We start from the raw sequence: 15611 nt of genomic DNA on the forward strand, positions 1-15611 counted from the left end.
CGGAGAAGTGTCGAGTGGAACCATCGATCGCATCGCTGATAACGCGAACAGTCTGCGCACGAGCCTGGTGGCCAGCGTTTCATTACCACGTGCGTCGCGGACGACTGCTTAGATCTGCAGATCTGCTACATGTTGGCTGCGCGCTCGTTTCAAGTAAACAACGGACAGAAACACCACATCTGTAGAGATAAGATGGTGGAGCACTGGGAGTCTGAGATAGAGTCTCAATGAATTCAATTGCCCTGTCAAGTAAACTCTAATTGTGGACATGTCTATTCCTATTCGTAGATCTTGTAGATGTATTTAGGCTTGTAATGTTTCTGGATCGCTGCGCCATCTCCCTCTGACGTTAGCAGTCAACCCGTCATCAATATCCACCACGTTTTTGCTCTTTTTGGATCTTGCTTCCTGCCAGGCTATGTTTGTATCCGTTTCATTATGGCAATTCGTGAATGTCTTCCTTGTCTATAAATCTTCCTGCTTCCCTCGTCTGGATTTTTCTGTCGTTCATCATTCGCTTGCAATATAATACGGAAGTCGTCTTTGTTATCCTTCAAGATTGAATTCGACTGCAAGTTTTTGTACTTCTTCTCAATATAACCATGCTTAAGACTTTTGTACTTTCTGCTGTGGCAGCAACCGCGTTTGCTGCACCTGCAAAATTGTATTTGCAGCCCAGCAAAGATGCAATTCTATCGGTTGATCAGTCACTGATAACACCAAACTGCTCGCTTGCAAACGTCTCCATGAACCTGGGAAATGTCAGCCTTCCGCCGCCATCTGGGCAGAAGTTGCTTCACGTGGCTGTGGGGCGAGGTATCCAGGTGCGTCCAACTATCGCTAAAAAGTCCATGCCATGTCACTGCTGACTTTTTGCAGAATTACACCTGCTCCTCCCCAGAGTCAGCGCCAACCGCCGTGGGCGCAATTGCCACCCTGTACGATGCCGGCTGTCTTGCCGCACACCAGCCAGCCGTATTCGATCTCACCCCCGATATCATCCTCCAGTTCTCTCTTCAAACCGAAGCATCCGCAACCTTGAGCAATTTCAACACCAATATCCTGGGTCACCACTTCTTCTTGAACGCATCCACCCCGGTTTTCGATCTCAACACGCCCGACGCGAGTTTTGGAAAAGTGATTGCGCAGAAGCTGAATTCTACCAATGCCCCTGCCGGCTCTCCCGCAGGCCAGGCGTCGAACAAGAATGGCGCAGTGCCGTGGCTCTTCCTTGACGCTGCAGCGGGCACGACTGGAAACGTCCGCAGTGTCTACCGCACCCACACAGCCGGTGGTAATCCCCCTGCGACGTGTTCCGGCTTGCCTGCAGCGTTTTCTGTCGAGTATGCGGCGAAATACTGGTTCTGGGGTTGAAATGTAGGAACTGACCTGAGAGTAATATCTCGCCGCAGATTCCATCTGATGACCGCATGACCCAGTGATCTGTTGTATATATTCGAATTCTGCTTGCTCTGGCAGTTTCTATATAATAGAATAGATTAGCAAATCTGCTAGCTGATCGTCTTGCGACATGTGTGTGCAGCAGTGCCAATGACTGAATACCTGACTCAGATGACAGCTGTCATAAACGAAAGTTTCGTCCATGACGAATCATCACGAGAGACGCGCTGCCGTCCACGGTTCCAGTCGTGTCCAGACGGCACGAACCGAACAATAAAGGTTGGTGTCGCGTCGAGCTTCACCGCTCTCCTAGGCACAATTTTCCAAAACCTGCAATTCTATTCTGCATTGATCGTTGAATCTCAGCTTCAATTCTCAACCTGCATACTCGAACCACTTGACGTCTTGAACAACGTTTCACCATGTCGTATAACGGAAAAGGGATACACCTACACTGGCTCGGGGACTAACAGCCAGGTAAGTTGCTTCATTACAGCATTTCGCCTGAGAACCTGCATCCTCAGACTGTGTTGCTTGTGCAAATCTAGTCCTGCTGCGTTGAGCAGCTATCAGCGTTGCCCACACTAATCGACTCCTTGCTAACTGGCCTCATCCAGGGCAACCACTGGTGCTCTCGAGACTACGGAACTGGATCACACTCCAATGGCTACGGCCGTGGCGATGCCTATCACTATTCCAACGCGTAAGGCCTCTCCATTCCATTGTGTGCAATTCTCCACATCTGTCGTGGGAGTGCTACAGTTTACTTTCTTGACTTGTCTTGAGCTGATCCTAAATTTCAATTGCTTTTGTTTTGTACTGTACATAGGGACGGATCTTACTACTACAAAGAACTCCAATGGCAGCACCTATTACAATGACGGAAAGGGTGGTTCCGTTTACACTCCACCGGGTGGAAAGAAATGATGTCAGCGTAGCAGGGATTGAAAGTGCAGGATTGATTCGACCACTCCGGAGTAGTATGGGTTATGGCTAGTCTAGAATCGAGAAACGAAACTTGTAGTACGGAGTACTCCGGATGATCTACACCTGTTCGCCTGTGGGACTGCTTAGCATGAGATTAGCATTATTGTAGGTTCTCTAACTGAATACGTACGGAGTATACGGAATGGAATTCCGTATCGTATACTACAGAGAATTAGTATTATCATAGTACTCCGTACCACGATCTGCCTAAGACTGCCTTGCAGAGAACCCGCTGTGTCATGCTGCATGCAGAGACGAGACCCACATGCCTGCATCCGTACTGTACTGTAGTACCACTTTTTTTTTTCTGATTGGTAGATAGTAAAACATTGCCACGTGGAAGACGTAGTACTACCTACAGATGCATGCATGCAAGTTACCTACTCCGTATTTATTGAAATTTGCCACTGCATTATCTATCTTATCATCTGTCCCATCCCCTTTCTTGCATTAACATACTCCGTATGGGGTTTAATTTTAAATTTTATTTTTTTTTTTAAAAAGGTCAACGAGCGAGGCGAAGCAAGCGGAACATGCACGAGTACGGAGTACTGTACTGTACGTACTCCATACCGTCAGCCGTAGGGTATTATTATTGTCTCTTGACTCCCGTTTGCACAGTACGGTTTGATTCCGCTCGTCATGACCTCTTGCTGGAGACGAGGCAGCTAGCCTAGGTACAGTACACAATCTATATGAAATGTATGTGCTACTTGGTAGCTAGCTAGCTACCTAAGGAGTACGTACTATGGTCTGGTTGACTGAATCCACCTACCTAGGCTATGTATGTACATACATGTACAGTAGGTGGTAGGTAAGTGATTTCCAATGGCTGCGCCACCACCTGTCTGGGGTCCTAGACCTTGCAAACTCAAAATCAAACCGAAAAAAAAAAGGCAGCACGTGTGCAAAAGTGAGGCGGCGGATCCTAAAACAGAGTATACTCCGTCATTATCAAGATCAGCTGTGTGGTGGGCGCAGCACACTGGTGCCGTTTAATATCGTATCGTTCGTACAGAGAGGGACATGACATTGAAACAAGAGTGAGAGCTATTCCACACCCTCTTTATTCTGTACTAACTCTGTAAACATCCATATTTTCTATTCCATTGAACCTATGAAGGACTTGCAGTTTTTCTTTTTTCCTTTTTTTTTTCTTTTTCTTTGGTGTCCAAGATTACATGTACTCTACTGAAATGGTAGTTTAATCTTAGTATTCATTTTTTTTTCTCTTGTTCGTGTATTCATGCTAAGACTTCCAGCTACCTCCTGATCTGGGATCAGCAAGCTTCTCGTTTTGGACCTTACCGTTTTGGACGAATCCCACCCGCAACGGAGAGGATTCGCCGAGAGAGGAAAGGTCTACTCTAGTAGAAGATTTGTTTGATAGACGTGCCAAGACAACCAGCTCCCTCTTGACGCGCATGCGATAGGGGGTAACGTAATTACGGAGTGGATGGATCGAGTCGGGTCGGGATCCCGATCAATTCACACCAGGCGGAGCCCGATGCGGGGATAGTTAATCAGCAGTCTCTGTTTCGCCACACTGCACAGGCGGTGTTGACAATACTCCGTACAGTAACTAGACAGTCAGGTGACAGACGCAATACGGGATAGTTTAGCGCATTCGCATTGGAGCTTGACGTGGACAAGATCAACAAAAAAAAAATCCAGTTAGTCACCGGTTTCTGGAAAAGGTCCGTGTAGTCCACTGGATTAACACTAAGATCCATGATGGTATTCTGGAATCTGGATCCAGGGTCCGCTCCCGTCGGATCGACCGCCCGACTCGTGATTGGATGGCGAATCAACAACGACCCGTCGCCTGCAAGAAACTCACACCTGCATGGATGGAGGATTTACTCCAACAGCACCTTCCTCCGGGCTGGATTGCGTACCTCTCTGTACGGAGTACTTCCTACAAGCAGCATAAGCAGCAGACCCGCCAGCCTGCTGTACGGAGTATACGGAGTACTCCACAATTCTCCTGCGTGACCAAGCCGTCCTCTTGTCAATGAGGATGGTCTCCAGAGCAGCCCTGGATCCAGGCAACGAATTCTTTCTAGTCATCACATACACTGTTGCAGCTGGTTTCACCAATGGAGAAAAGAGCGCATCCTGGTGAGGTGGAATTATGATTGTTTCGTTCTCGACCAGAATCGACCATCAGTGACGGAGTGCGGCGAGTCGCTGGCGACAGGTCAAGCTAGTAGGCGCGGAGCAGTCGCACTAATCGATGATCGACTTACGGAGTACTGACCCGGACCAAGACCCACTGAATTAATGCCTCTACGGAGTCTCCGTACAGAGTACAGAGGACGTTGTAAATTACAACAATTCAGCCTCGGACACACGTTTCGATCACCGTAACGGTGTAAACCAACCTGTTTTTTGCAACCATGATCATCAATCAACAAGGCCGCGGCTAGCAGCGAGTAGGAAAATAGTCTGGTCGGGTTCACTGAATCCACGCTAGCAGCCTAGCCTAGGTAGGTACAGGGCATCATGGCTTAGACCCATTCTTCCAGTTGCCTTATCCTTATTGCACCCGAAAACCATCCCAAGCACGTCGTCGCCCAAGATCCCTCTGGCGATGAACTACAGTACCATCCAAGGTCCAGAAGGACAGTCGCTCTTCTGGCCTTCTCTCTTTTGAATTCCCCTCCGCTCCAACGGCTGGCAGTCTCGATCTACAACCATCGGACTCTACCTAGGTAGCTAGCTCTACTTGCCGCCTCCGCCTATTATCTTATCTCCCCGGAGCTTGCCAGACAGAGCGGTTCTTCGCAACGGTTACGTTGTCATGGCTGACAAGAGAGACAACAGAGACCAGAGATACATCTGGGGAAAGTGAGTTGATTCTTAATTTTTTTTTGTTTTTTTTCCCCCTTGTTTTCTCTCTCCTGCTGTCATATTCTTGGATGAGTTCGACGCCTCCATCACCGCATTAATTCATTATTTCCTTTCATGCACCATACCGGATGACAACAACCTGGTTTTTTTTTTTGCTTGTATTGACACCATGAATACACTCCTGTATCTACCTATTTTTTTTTCTTCTTAACGGAACGATGATTGATGTCCGCAGGGGAGGCCTCAACGGCGGTCCTACCCGAAGCCACAGCTCCGACTTCAACCACATCGGCGCCGGGGCTAAGCTGAACAACCACCCGGATACCCAGAGCCAGAGCCAGCAGCACGCCGTCGCCAATCCCGCCAACCCCGCTGATCCCCTGGCAGGCCTCGATCATCACCGCGTCCGCTTCGACGCGAACAACAACGATGATCTACCCGCCATGATCCAGGCCATGCAGAACGAACATCCGAATGAAGGACCTTGGAATGCCCTCCACCTGCAGCAGTAACCGAAGAAGAAGTATTCGATTGCGACGCACTTAATAAATAAAGCTTTAATTTAATTCGATTCGGTTCTCATGTTGTCTCTATGCTCACGTCAGCTCAGCGTCTGCGTCAGCACTTTCCCGCAACGACGACCGTCCAGACATCGGGCTTCTCACCTGGCCCATTACGAGATATTTGCATCGAGGATTTCGGCGTTAGGATTAGATTTGATGTACGTAGTAATGATTTCGGGATTTTTTTTTTACGAAGTTACGAGATAATATGATTTTACGGATAAAAATTATTTTTCTTGCTGAGCGGACTGGCGTTGAGAATGGACCTGGACAGCATGGTTCGTGTGCATCCATATATACATCTATGTACTGTACATATACACTTAGAGGGATCGGGAATTTTTTTTTTTGTTGAATAAATTCGGCGTTGGCACGGCATGCAGATGGGCAGCTGTCATTCGTCTGTCTCCTCTTGTCTCGTGACGTTGCATCCTGCATTCCGCATGCTTTCTCCTATTTCTCCTGGATTTCTGTCCTCTCTAGGTAGGTAGCAGGTATCTACCAGTATATATACCTAAGGTTAAAAAAATACGACTGGGTGGACAGGACAGAACCGGATCTCGTATTCTGCGACACAGGCCCAAAGATCACCTCTCCACCCGGACCGACGCCACTCGCCAGTGCCACACACACCCAGAGATAATTACTGTACTGTAAAGTGTGAACAGTACTTTCAGTACTAGGTATTATCACTTATCACACCGCTCACCGCTTCGAAGAATTCCTGCGTCTTGTCTTGTCTCGTCTCGTCACAGCCACAAGGCACACTCATAGGATGAGACGGCAATGGAGTCTGCCTTGCGGAGAACGGAACAAGGCTATATTACTTCGGCAGTGTTCCGTACTCCGTACGTGGCAGCTCATAAGAGTTGTGACAAATAAATAGTTAATTAGTTCTTTCATTGATTATAGGAACTTCACAAATTATGTACTGTATAGCACATACAGTACTCTGAATGCTATGAGTGAGCGTGGCATGGTATGGACTTACGTTTTATTTCAATCAATAGACTATCGTTTCATTTATTTCAATTCATTTCAATTCAGTCAATTTTTTTTTTTCATCGCGCCTGAGCTTCATAATGGTAATCATCTGTACAGAGTACAAAGTACCTAGTTAGGACTCTGAATAGTAGAGTAAGTGTCTGTTACCAATCTGAGTACGTACATACCTCCCTACAAGTATATAGGCAAACTGACTATAACCTTGTTAATCAATCCAATTTTTTATCCATTTTTTTAATAATCCCTTTATTAGTCAAAAATTACTAATAATACCTACCTACCTACCTAGGTACATGCCTAACCTGGACTTAAGTGTGGCAGGAGAAACGGGTTATTATTTGTCGAAGAACAGCTAGCTACAATACCCCCACGCCACTGCTGAACTGATTGATCTGACTGATCTGCGGGAGTCAGGCTAGGCTCGGAGCTCGCTCTGTTCTGGAACCGAACAGTTTATTTATTTAGCCTTTTCGGATGGGCGCCTGTCCTTTCGTTCGTTCGTTGGCATAGCATGCCCAACCAAGCCTCGGGTTTGCCGGCGGCGGCAGTCCACTTGAAGTCAGGCGAACTCCAAAGGCACTACTTACTGTGGAGTAAAAATGGTTAAGGTAGTCTAGTTTAGGTACCTCTAGTTGGGTGGGTGGCCTGAAATGGCAGAAACTGGAGGACATAGGTAATTACTTAATCTACCGTTCCAACCAGTAAATATACTTGTAGCTTAACCATAACCAATAACTCAGCAATAATTAAGGACAGAGCTAGAATCGTAGAATTCTGGAATTCTAGAATTTCTATCACCATTAGTGCATGAATTGCTTACTTACTTACCCCGTTTCCACGTGCGTACCCGGTACACACATATGTGGGGAATAAAAGAAAAAGAAAAAGAAGAAAAGAAAAGAATCCCTGTTGGGGGCCTTGTCCAACTCCTTCCCCTCCCCCCTGCCCCTTGTAGCAGCTTGCATTGCATGGCTATGAATAAGGTATCTATCTCCGATTCGAACCTTCGCGGCAATTACTTAATTAGGAAGGTACCTACATACATACAGCCATCATCATCTACAAATCACAGATTACTTGCTTAACTTTGACTCGAGCAGCTGGATCTGCACACATGCAAGTGCAAATGCAGCTGCAGCTGCAACGGCTGTTTCAGCCTTCTTCTGCTGGAACGATCGATCTGTTGAGCCGCAGCTTCCACCAGCTTCTAGAAAGAGTAGGAGTGAGGGCTCTGCTGGACTGCCCAGGTGGTGGTGAATGCATGCCTAAGGAGGAAGGTGCGAGGATACAGGTAGGTAGGTAGGTGACGCTCGCACCTTCCGTTTCCGTTTCGGAATAGGAGGGTTGGAGACTGCCTTCCCTAACAAGTCTCTGACCTGATATGTGTTTGTGCACCTCAGCAGCAGGATCCTTTCTTTCTTTCTTTCTCCATTTCAAGTGGAAGTCGCTTTCTCAAGTCATTGCTGTCTTTTAGAACTAAAGATACGGAAATACTCTGCTTTTATCCGCCATATACCATCGTATTATGTCTATAGCAGGTCAACGCCCTGCCTCTATCCTACACCTCTTGCAAGCAACGCCAGTTCTATGCAAACACAATATGTGACAATCAGCAAGATATGCAAAACTATTCCTACAACTGTTAACCCAATCCCGCACGCCATAACTCCACCCTCAATGAGACGAAATGCTGACACAAGCCTACCCAAGCCGAGTCAGATGGAACACGTAGAGCAGGCAAAGACGAATACCTAGTTGAGCCCACCACGCAAGGCTACCCCCTGGACGGGTTGTGGCTAGCGTGATTGGCCATGCTGTGGCTTCGCGCCATGGACGACTGCATCTGGGCTGTGTCGTTCACAGTCCAGCTGTGATTCCAAGCTGTAGGGAGCGACGCCCTGTTCGCATGCGCATCAGGCTCGCCCAGCTCGGGCAGGTGATCCGGCCGTTGACCTGGGTCGACGAGATGGAGGCCCAGTCCTTGAAAGTCGGGAGGGTTGGGTGACATCCTGTCGCAGTCAGTAACTTGACACAGGCACGAACTGATAGAAACGACTACCTCGACGCAGTCTGCCCTCCATGAGCCTCGGAGACGGTCCCTGCCCGCGATGTCTGGCCAGTGGCCATCTCTCCGTGACCGGTTTCGTTGCCAGGGCCTGCACCAGATGCCATGTCGAAGCTGTCACTGATACTGCTGGACAGTTTGAGAAATTCAAGGACAACAACAGAGTCAGCGCAGTAATAAAGAGTGTCCGAACAGATTGAGTGTTAAGGAAGGTGGTTGTGTTGGAGAAGCATGGAAGGTGGAAGGAAGACCAGCATTTAAGCAGGAGCAAACTCTGCCAGGAAAACTAAGAAACCGCTGCAGGCAGAAACAGGTAGCAGGATCATCACGCCATAAGGAAGAACGTGAATCCATTAAAATGCAGACAGCGCATTTCATCACATCCAATAGCAGCTGCTCTGCTCTGTGCACAATACACACCGCAAGAAAGAAATTGACGGTAAAGAAGCAGGGCCTGCTGTCATTTACAACGGCAAGAAACAAGAAAATTCATTTGCTGCTTTCAATCAGCTAATGAGCCAACCGGCAGTGGAGCCTGGGGACGATCCGCAGAACCAAAGTCGCACTCCCAAACTCTCTCCAGAGCCATGGATGTTCGCGAAGCTGGGTGAATTCTCCGGGTCGAATCAACCACGCGGGGGACGATTCCTCGGATCCTGACGAGCAACCGTGGTTGAGGTACGGCATGCGTCACGAGCTAAAGTGCAAAGTTAAAAGTCTATACTACACCATAGGGCGCAGACTGGGTAGTCGTGCAGCGATATCCTTCAGGGGCTGGCATACAGAGAGGCCTGTCGTGTGCAGCCAGCTGGGTAGGCTGTTCCTGCGTCGGAGCCTCTTCGCAAAAAGACCCTTGATCAGTGGCTGCTTATCGCCGACAAACGAACGAGTGGCTGTTTATCTCCGGATGGACGAACGACAGCGGTCACCCCTGCATTCTCGCTGATAGAATCGCAAGCAAGCTTTGGTTCGGCTCACCGAGTTAGGGATCACCGAGTTTCGGTACGGAGTACTCCTCCGCCGCATAGCCCACCACGTAGGTGAAGATTTACAAGCCAAGGAATCCATCGACCATTCCTCCATGCTTGAGGCCAGTATGTATGCTCGCCAACAAACTGCCTAACGTTAAGCTAACAGCTAACTAACTATCTAGACGGCACCCACGTGGATTGCGCACATCCCGGGTGGCAAGAACATGAAACAACAATCCCTAGCCTTCCGACTTGACTTCATCTGTCGTTCCTACCGCTCTCGCGGGATAAGGCTATTTTCGGAGATTTCCGTCCTTCTCGAAGGGAGGGGAGCGTCTCCGCGGAGGCTGAAGAAGAAGGAAGGAAGGATCATCAAACTCACATCGCTAATACTAATTAATTGTCGATCAGGAGGAGGAGAGACACCTGTCCGATGCTTATTGATCCGTCCGTCGATGGGAATGACACGTGGGTCACGAGCGTTATTTCTTTTTTCTTTGCGACCTGGAAAAAGGCAACCCCTGGCAAAAAAGGCAACTAACTACTATGAAGATTTTTTTTTAGCCGCCATCATTCCGGCGCATCGAACTACTGGCATGACTTACTTACGTACGAACGGACGGACGAATTAGCTAATGTAGCTTCCAATGCAGGTGACCAGGTATGTATGCACAGTACATACATGCGTGCGCAGTGCAGCCCTAGTCTAGCCTAGCCTGAAACTGCAGGTCAGTAGTACTAGCACATTTCTTTTTCTTTTTCTTTTCGTTTCTTTTTCCTTCTTCGTTTTCGTTTCGTGTGCTTTTTTTTTTGAGCCTCATCCCTTACCCTACCCCTACCTCACTACCCTACCTCACCTCACCTCCCAAAGAGGAAATTCATAGCCGAAGACGGATGGATCCCGTCCCGTCGATGGATCGATTATCGATCCATGGATCTGGATTATGGCTCCCGTCTGCGGGCCGCGTACAATGCCCGGGCATTCTCATTATTAATTATGCACATTGTGAGATCGGATCCTTGGTTGTGCGGGCTAGGCTTAGGTCATTACTCCGTACATGGGTATGTCGGCTTCAATGACTTATATAGGGTTACTTATGTAGGTAAATAGATTGGTTCCTCTTTTTTTCTCTCTCTCTTTTCGATTGATTTCATGCTAATGTCAAAGTAACAATAACACCATATATACGGGAAATTAGAAAAATAGAAATATATGTAGAAACGCAAATGCATGCCGATCTAATTAATTAATCAATTAATTACTGATCCCTCACTGAAAACTCTGCTTCAAAATGTACGGCTTCCTCGAGTCCAGGTCGAGGATCATCTGTCCGAACAAGCCGTTGACCCACGCGAACCTGATATCAGAACTGTTAGCATGTAGAAAAACTGCGAAATGCGCGTGAATGAATGCCTACCATGGCCTCGTGTAGTCAGACTGATTGTACGCGTTGATGCTTTCGTGTAGAAGACCTGTAGATACAGTACCGACTGGTCAGTGGAGTGTCCTTCTTATTTTTTTTATTGTAGGCTGCAGCTGCACATACCGAGCCCGTTGGTGCTGCTCAGCAACAGCTTCAGATTGCTCGTGATTTCCTCGTCGTCGTCCGTCGTGAAGATCCGCATGATGACCGACATCGGCCACACGTAGCCCGGCCCCGTGTGAGGGCTGCCAATGCCGCTAATCACCGGCCCGGCCATGTAGTAGGGCTGGTCCTCGCTGAGGAGCACCTTGCGAGTCGCCTGATACACCGGGTCGTTCTTGTCCACGTACCCGAAGAACGGCGCGCTCAGCAGACTGGGGATGTTGGCGTCGTCCATGATATTGCGCGACCCGTACCCGTCCACCTCATATGCGTAGATGTTGTCCTGCCCGAATATCGAGTTCGAGATCGACGTGATTCCGTACTTGGAAATCGCCTGCCGGATCTCCGCTGCGAAGCTCTGCATCTCAGCTGCCAGACCGGGCTGGCCCACCGCGGCGGCTATCGCCGACGTCGACTGGAGGTACGTCGCAAACATCATGTTGGCTGGGATGAATCCTTGGTAGATCGCGGCGTCGTCTGACGGTCGGAAGGCGGACCGCACCAGTCCCGTGCCCGTCTTGAACGGGTTGCCGATGCCGTTGTTGTCGAGCGTGTCTTCGCTGCTCGATGTTGTCCGCGAGAAGGTGTACGGGCTGGTGTTCACGCTTCCGTTGCTGGAGTACGTGCCGATCTGCATGGCCCTGGTCTCGTTGAGGATGGCCCGCACCGTGTCCAGCCACTGGTACTTGCCAAAGAAGGCGGCGTCCTTCGTCGCGCTGTAGTAGTCGCTAGACACTTCCAGGAACGCCGCCAAAGAGTCCAGTTCGTACTTGCACTCGAACACTGTCTGGTTGCTGTACGGCGGGAAGACGGTGTCGTCGTGTGATGCGCCGTTCTGCACCGGCGGGAGACCCGATTCCTTGGGTGGTTGGAACGCCTGGCAGAAGGGGTTCTCGAGGATGTAGCGCGACTGTAGATTGATCACGCCGCGATACAGAGAGGCGATCGAGTTGCTCGACGAGTTGCGTCTGAGGACAGGCAGGTATGATTGTAGCTGGTTCGCCGAGTCGCGCAACCACATGGCGTCACTGAATAAAGTCAGAACGATGGTCAACCATACGCTAGGATTGTGAGAACATACATATCACCAGTAATAACGAAGCAGAGCTCCTCGTCTGACCCCTCGGCGTGGCCTCTCCATTTGATGGTCGTATCCAGCGTGTTCGGCCAGCTGTTCTCAAACAGGCGGAACAGATCCGGGTCGGCGATGGTTCTCTTCATGCGCGCTATCGTCTGCTCGACCTCCGGCGAGACAAAGGTTCTGCATTCTGGTGGCGGCCGCATTGAGGATAGATGGTACCGCCCTGATGAGAACGGCCCATGGGGTTGCGATACATATGACGTGTAGTCAGTGGGACAGGAAGTATTCGCCGCCCACGCTGCTGCGGCGGATAAGACCAGACTGAGGACGAGCATTTTGTCTGGCAATTGGGAATTTCAATGGACAGAAAAGGTTCAATGTTGTTTGAGGAACTGATTGTCCCTGGGAGGAACTCCACGTTTTAATATGGAGACGCATCTCTTCTCCACTTAAAATCAAAGTTAAATAAAACATTCCGATGAGCGGGGTAGCGTCGCACAAGCTGGGGACGGCGTATTGATAGCATGCATCGTCGCGCGCCTATCCCTTGCCTGGCGTGGTAGCCCTTGTGGAGCAGTTTTTTGGAAAACCAAAAAGAAAAGTAAATGAAGGAAACGACGCTCTGTATCAATTTTCAGTCAATTCGATCTTCAATTCAATTCATGCCCTTCTCAACTCTTGCACGCGTCCAGCTTCGAACTGAACAGCTGCTTGCTTCCCGGAGCTCTATCCGAGGGATACAACACGTGGGTCCGAGCATTCTGGGGTTTCCACAACTTCTCCGCATGGCACGTTACATCGACTGATGACGACCCTAGGAACGAATCTCATTATTCTTACTAGTAACTTTTCCCACCTATCACATGTCTTCTCGCAAAGCCACATGGCAAGCAGGTAACATTGTGAAATAGGAGATTGAAGCTTTTCTTAGTTAAGGTTCAGGGGCAGTGAGGTAGTGGAAGGGTGGAGAGGGAATACTTGACGAAAACAGGCAAGTAAAGTACATACCAACATGATTATAGGATTTAACACATCCTTATGGAGAGGTCTTCCTGGTTCCGATTTGAGAGGCTAAAGGAGCTCGACTTCATTAACCAAGCAAGAAGTGGATAGCAATGCCAGATCTCGATCTTTCATACTAATCACGGCTCGTTAGTGTAGATGAGACCAAACTTTATCTCCATACATGCGAAGTTGCGTCGATTTTCCGACCATGATAATCCATTCACGGATGTCTCGCCAGACAGAATTTCTTGCGCCTCCAGCTAACACTTGACGTGATATGAACGCACCCACCTCTGCCGGACATATCTTGCAGGTGTCTCAGCAAGTCGTGGAGATCCATCAGGAGAGCGTTGTGATCCTCGCATATCCGGGCCGAGTCAAAGTCAATCAGACTGGCCTTCCCTCTATGAATGAGCAAGTTGTGTCGATGGACATCCCATGCCGCATCCCCAACCGGTGCAGTCAGGACAATTCCTGACAGGCAGAAATGTCATCCTCGTAGTCTCGAAGTAGGGATCTCCCACTCGAACCGGGCAAACTTGGCGACCACGGGAATAAACCGTGTGGATGTGACCTCGACCCCGATCGGAGCTTCTCTAACACAATTTCGAGGTAGTCGATGTAGGTTTTTCACTCCGTACTTAATCCTCGGAAACGCGGTACGGCCCGTGCACAGGAAAGTTTGCGGGTCTGTATATTTTTTTTTGCCACCAGCCTAGTCTCTTGGGGGTAAAGCTGGAAGGGGTCAAATTCAAAACATGGGGTCTAACGTGTATCATCCAAGGTCGATGACCAAGCCGCGGATGTCACTCTGATCATCCTCGTCGACGCTGGCCTGGAGCAGCTCTACCAAAAAGTGTTGCACATTGTTGCCGGAATGGGAGACGGAGATAAAGCCACCGTTCGCAAGGAGAGCAATAAATTGCAGCGTGGTAGGTTGGATACACCAAAGAATCGAGACGTGTATTGACAGATTAAAATGGCGCTATCCCATGAAACACGAGATAAGGAAGGTTGGTCCCTAGTCAGGAACGGGATCGTGAAGAAAGATGACTAAGAATCCAAAAGTACCTGGCATTAAAATATTTAAGTTTCACAATATGGCCTGAAACGTCAAGCTATCGGGTATCTCATTCTTTCGAGTGATTTTAGGGAAATTTCCAAACTCTGTGGCCAATAAGGCACAACTTACAACTTTTTGATGCAAGTACTTCGGATCCACCAGGTACCTGCTAACAAACTTCTGAGGGTGCAGGCCTGGCTTCAACCTTAAGACAGGCGTTGTTGCCCTTTCTCCCGGGCAAATTCAGTGGCATTGACCAATCACTTTACTCGATGAAGCTCCGCGTGCAGCTACTGGGACCCCTGGATTTCAGCGTCTACGGAACAGATCAGCGTTGGGAGCTGCAGCCAGCGATTTCCCAGCCGGAGACCCTGGTGTTTGTCGCTCATATTCGATACTGTCCCAGCCTGATGCTGGCTGATGAGCCTGCCATCAGCCGCGATCCGGATTAAAATCCGTCAGCGGAGAGCTCCGGTCACCGACGCTGGGCGGGTTGCCCGTTGGGGCCGAGACTGACAAAGTGATTGTTGGGCGCGGTTACGGGCTGCTGATTGTTCATACCAGGCAAAGCTGCGCCTCCAACAACCCTGCAAGCGACAAGGGACGTGGATCGTGATTGTTTCATCAAGCCTGTCTTCACGGTTAGCGTACTAGCATATCTGCTGCAATTGCCCATCCATACTTGCTCCGATCTCGAAGAGCCTCATGTTGTCGATCACTACGAATCTCGTCTCCGCAGCCACGTCAGCCACAAGCCACCAACTGGTGAGGTGTAAACAGGGTTAAGGTGATCCTGGATCGGTTCCGTTTCGAGTCACCGCATCGACACCGACAATTGGGGGATAGCTTGGTAGATGGAGGAGGATGGAGATGGAATCTCGATGTGGTGGCGCCAATCCATCCTGCCGATCGATATTTCAAGTAATGGAAGTCATCCTGGCTTCTGGGCGTTGGCAATATTAGGATTAATGCTCCATCGTGGGGATGCTGCAAAGAAGCGGTCAGTTGTAACGGGCACAGATGGCAGGTGC

At 49.2% G+C, this 15611-nt stretch overlaps 4 protein-coding genes across 4 annotated transcripts; 2 read left to right on the forward strand and 2 right to left on the reverse strand.

The window, feature by feature from the left end:
• Positions 1-602: 602 nt before the first annotated feature.
• On the forward strand, positions 603-2108 carry T310_6299 (uncharacterized protein; the record flags this gene model as incomplete). Its single annotated transcript, XM_013470886.1, has 5 exons — positions 603-824; positions 880-1343; positions 1499-1533; positions 1580-1878; positions 1968-2108. The coding sequence occupies 5 exons, from the start codon at positions 603-605 to the stop codon at positions 2106-2108; spliced, it is 1161 nt and encodes a 386-aa protein (XP_013326340.1).
• A 3083-nt stretch (positions 2109-5191) lies between these two features.
• On the forward strand, positions 5192-5753 carry T310_6300 (uncharacterized protein; the record flags this gene model as incomplete). The annotated part of the gene is made up of 2 exons (XM_013470887.1): positions 5192-5238; positions 5477-5753. The coding sequence occupies 2 exons, from the start codon at positions 5192-5194 to the stop codon at positions 5751-5753; spliced, it is 324 nt and encodes a 107-aa protein (XP_013326341.1).
• Positions 5754-6257: 504 nt separating this feature from the next.
• T310_6301 (uncharacterized protein) lies at positions 6258-8981 on the reverse strand (the record flags this gene model as incomplete). The annotated part of the gene is made up of 13 exons (XM_013470888.1): positions 6258-6302; positions 6438-6455; positions 6657-6700; positions 6796-6815; positions 6977-7010; positions 7112-7247; positions 7397-7469; positions 7638-7751; positions 7853-7868; positions 7924-7989; positions 8126-8256; positions 8588-8818; positions 8869-8981. 13 exons carry the CDS (start codon positions 8979-8981, stop codon positions 6258-6260), a joined length of 1041 nt encoding a protein of 346 aa, XP_013326342.1.
• Positions 8982-11115: 2134 nt separating this feature from the next.
• T310_6302 (uncharacterized protein) lies at positions 11116-12847 on the reverse strand (the record flags this gene model as incomplete). The annotated part of the gene is made up of 4 exons (XM_013470889.1): positions 11116-11203; positions 11264-11318; positions 11393-12459; positions 12513-12847. The coding sequence occupies 4 exons, from the start codon at positions 12845-12847 to the stop codon at positions 11116-11118; spliced, it is 1545 nt and encodes a 514-aa protein (XP_013326343.1).
• Between the last annotated feature and the right edge of the window lie 2764 nt (positions 12848-15611).

Source organism: Rasamsonia emersonii (genome assembly GCF_000968595.1).
Source record: "Rasamsonia emersonii CBS 393.64 chromosome Unknown ctg1118621760394, whole genome shotgun sequence".
Taxonomy (NCBI): domain Eukaryota; kingdom Fungi; phylum Ascomycota; class Eurotiomycetes; order Eurotiales; family Trichocomaceae; genus Rasamsonia; species Rasamsonia emersonii.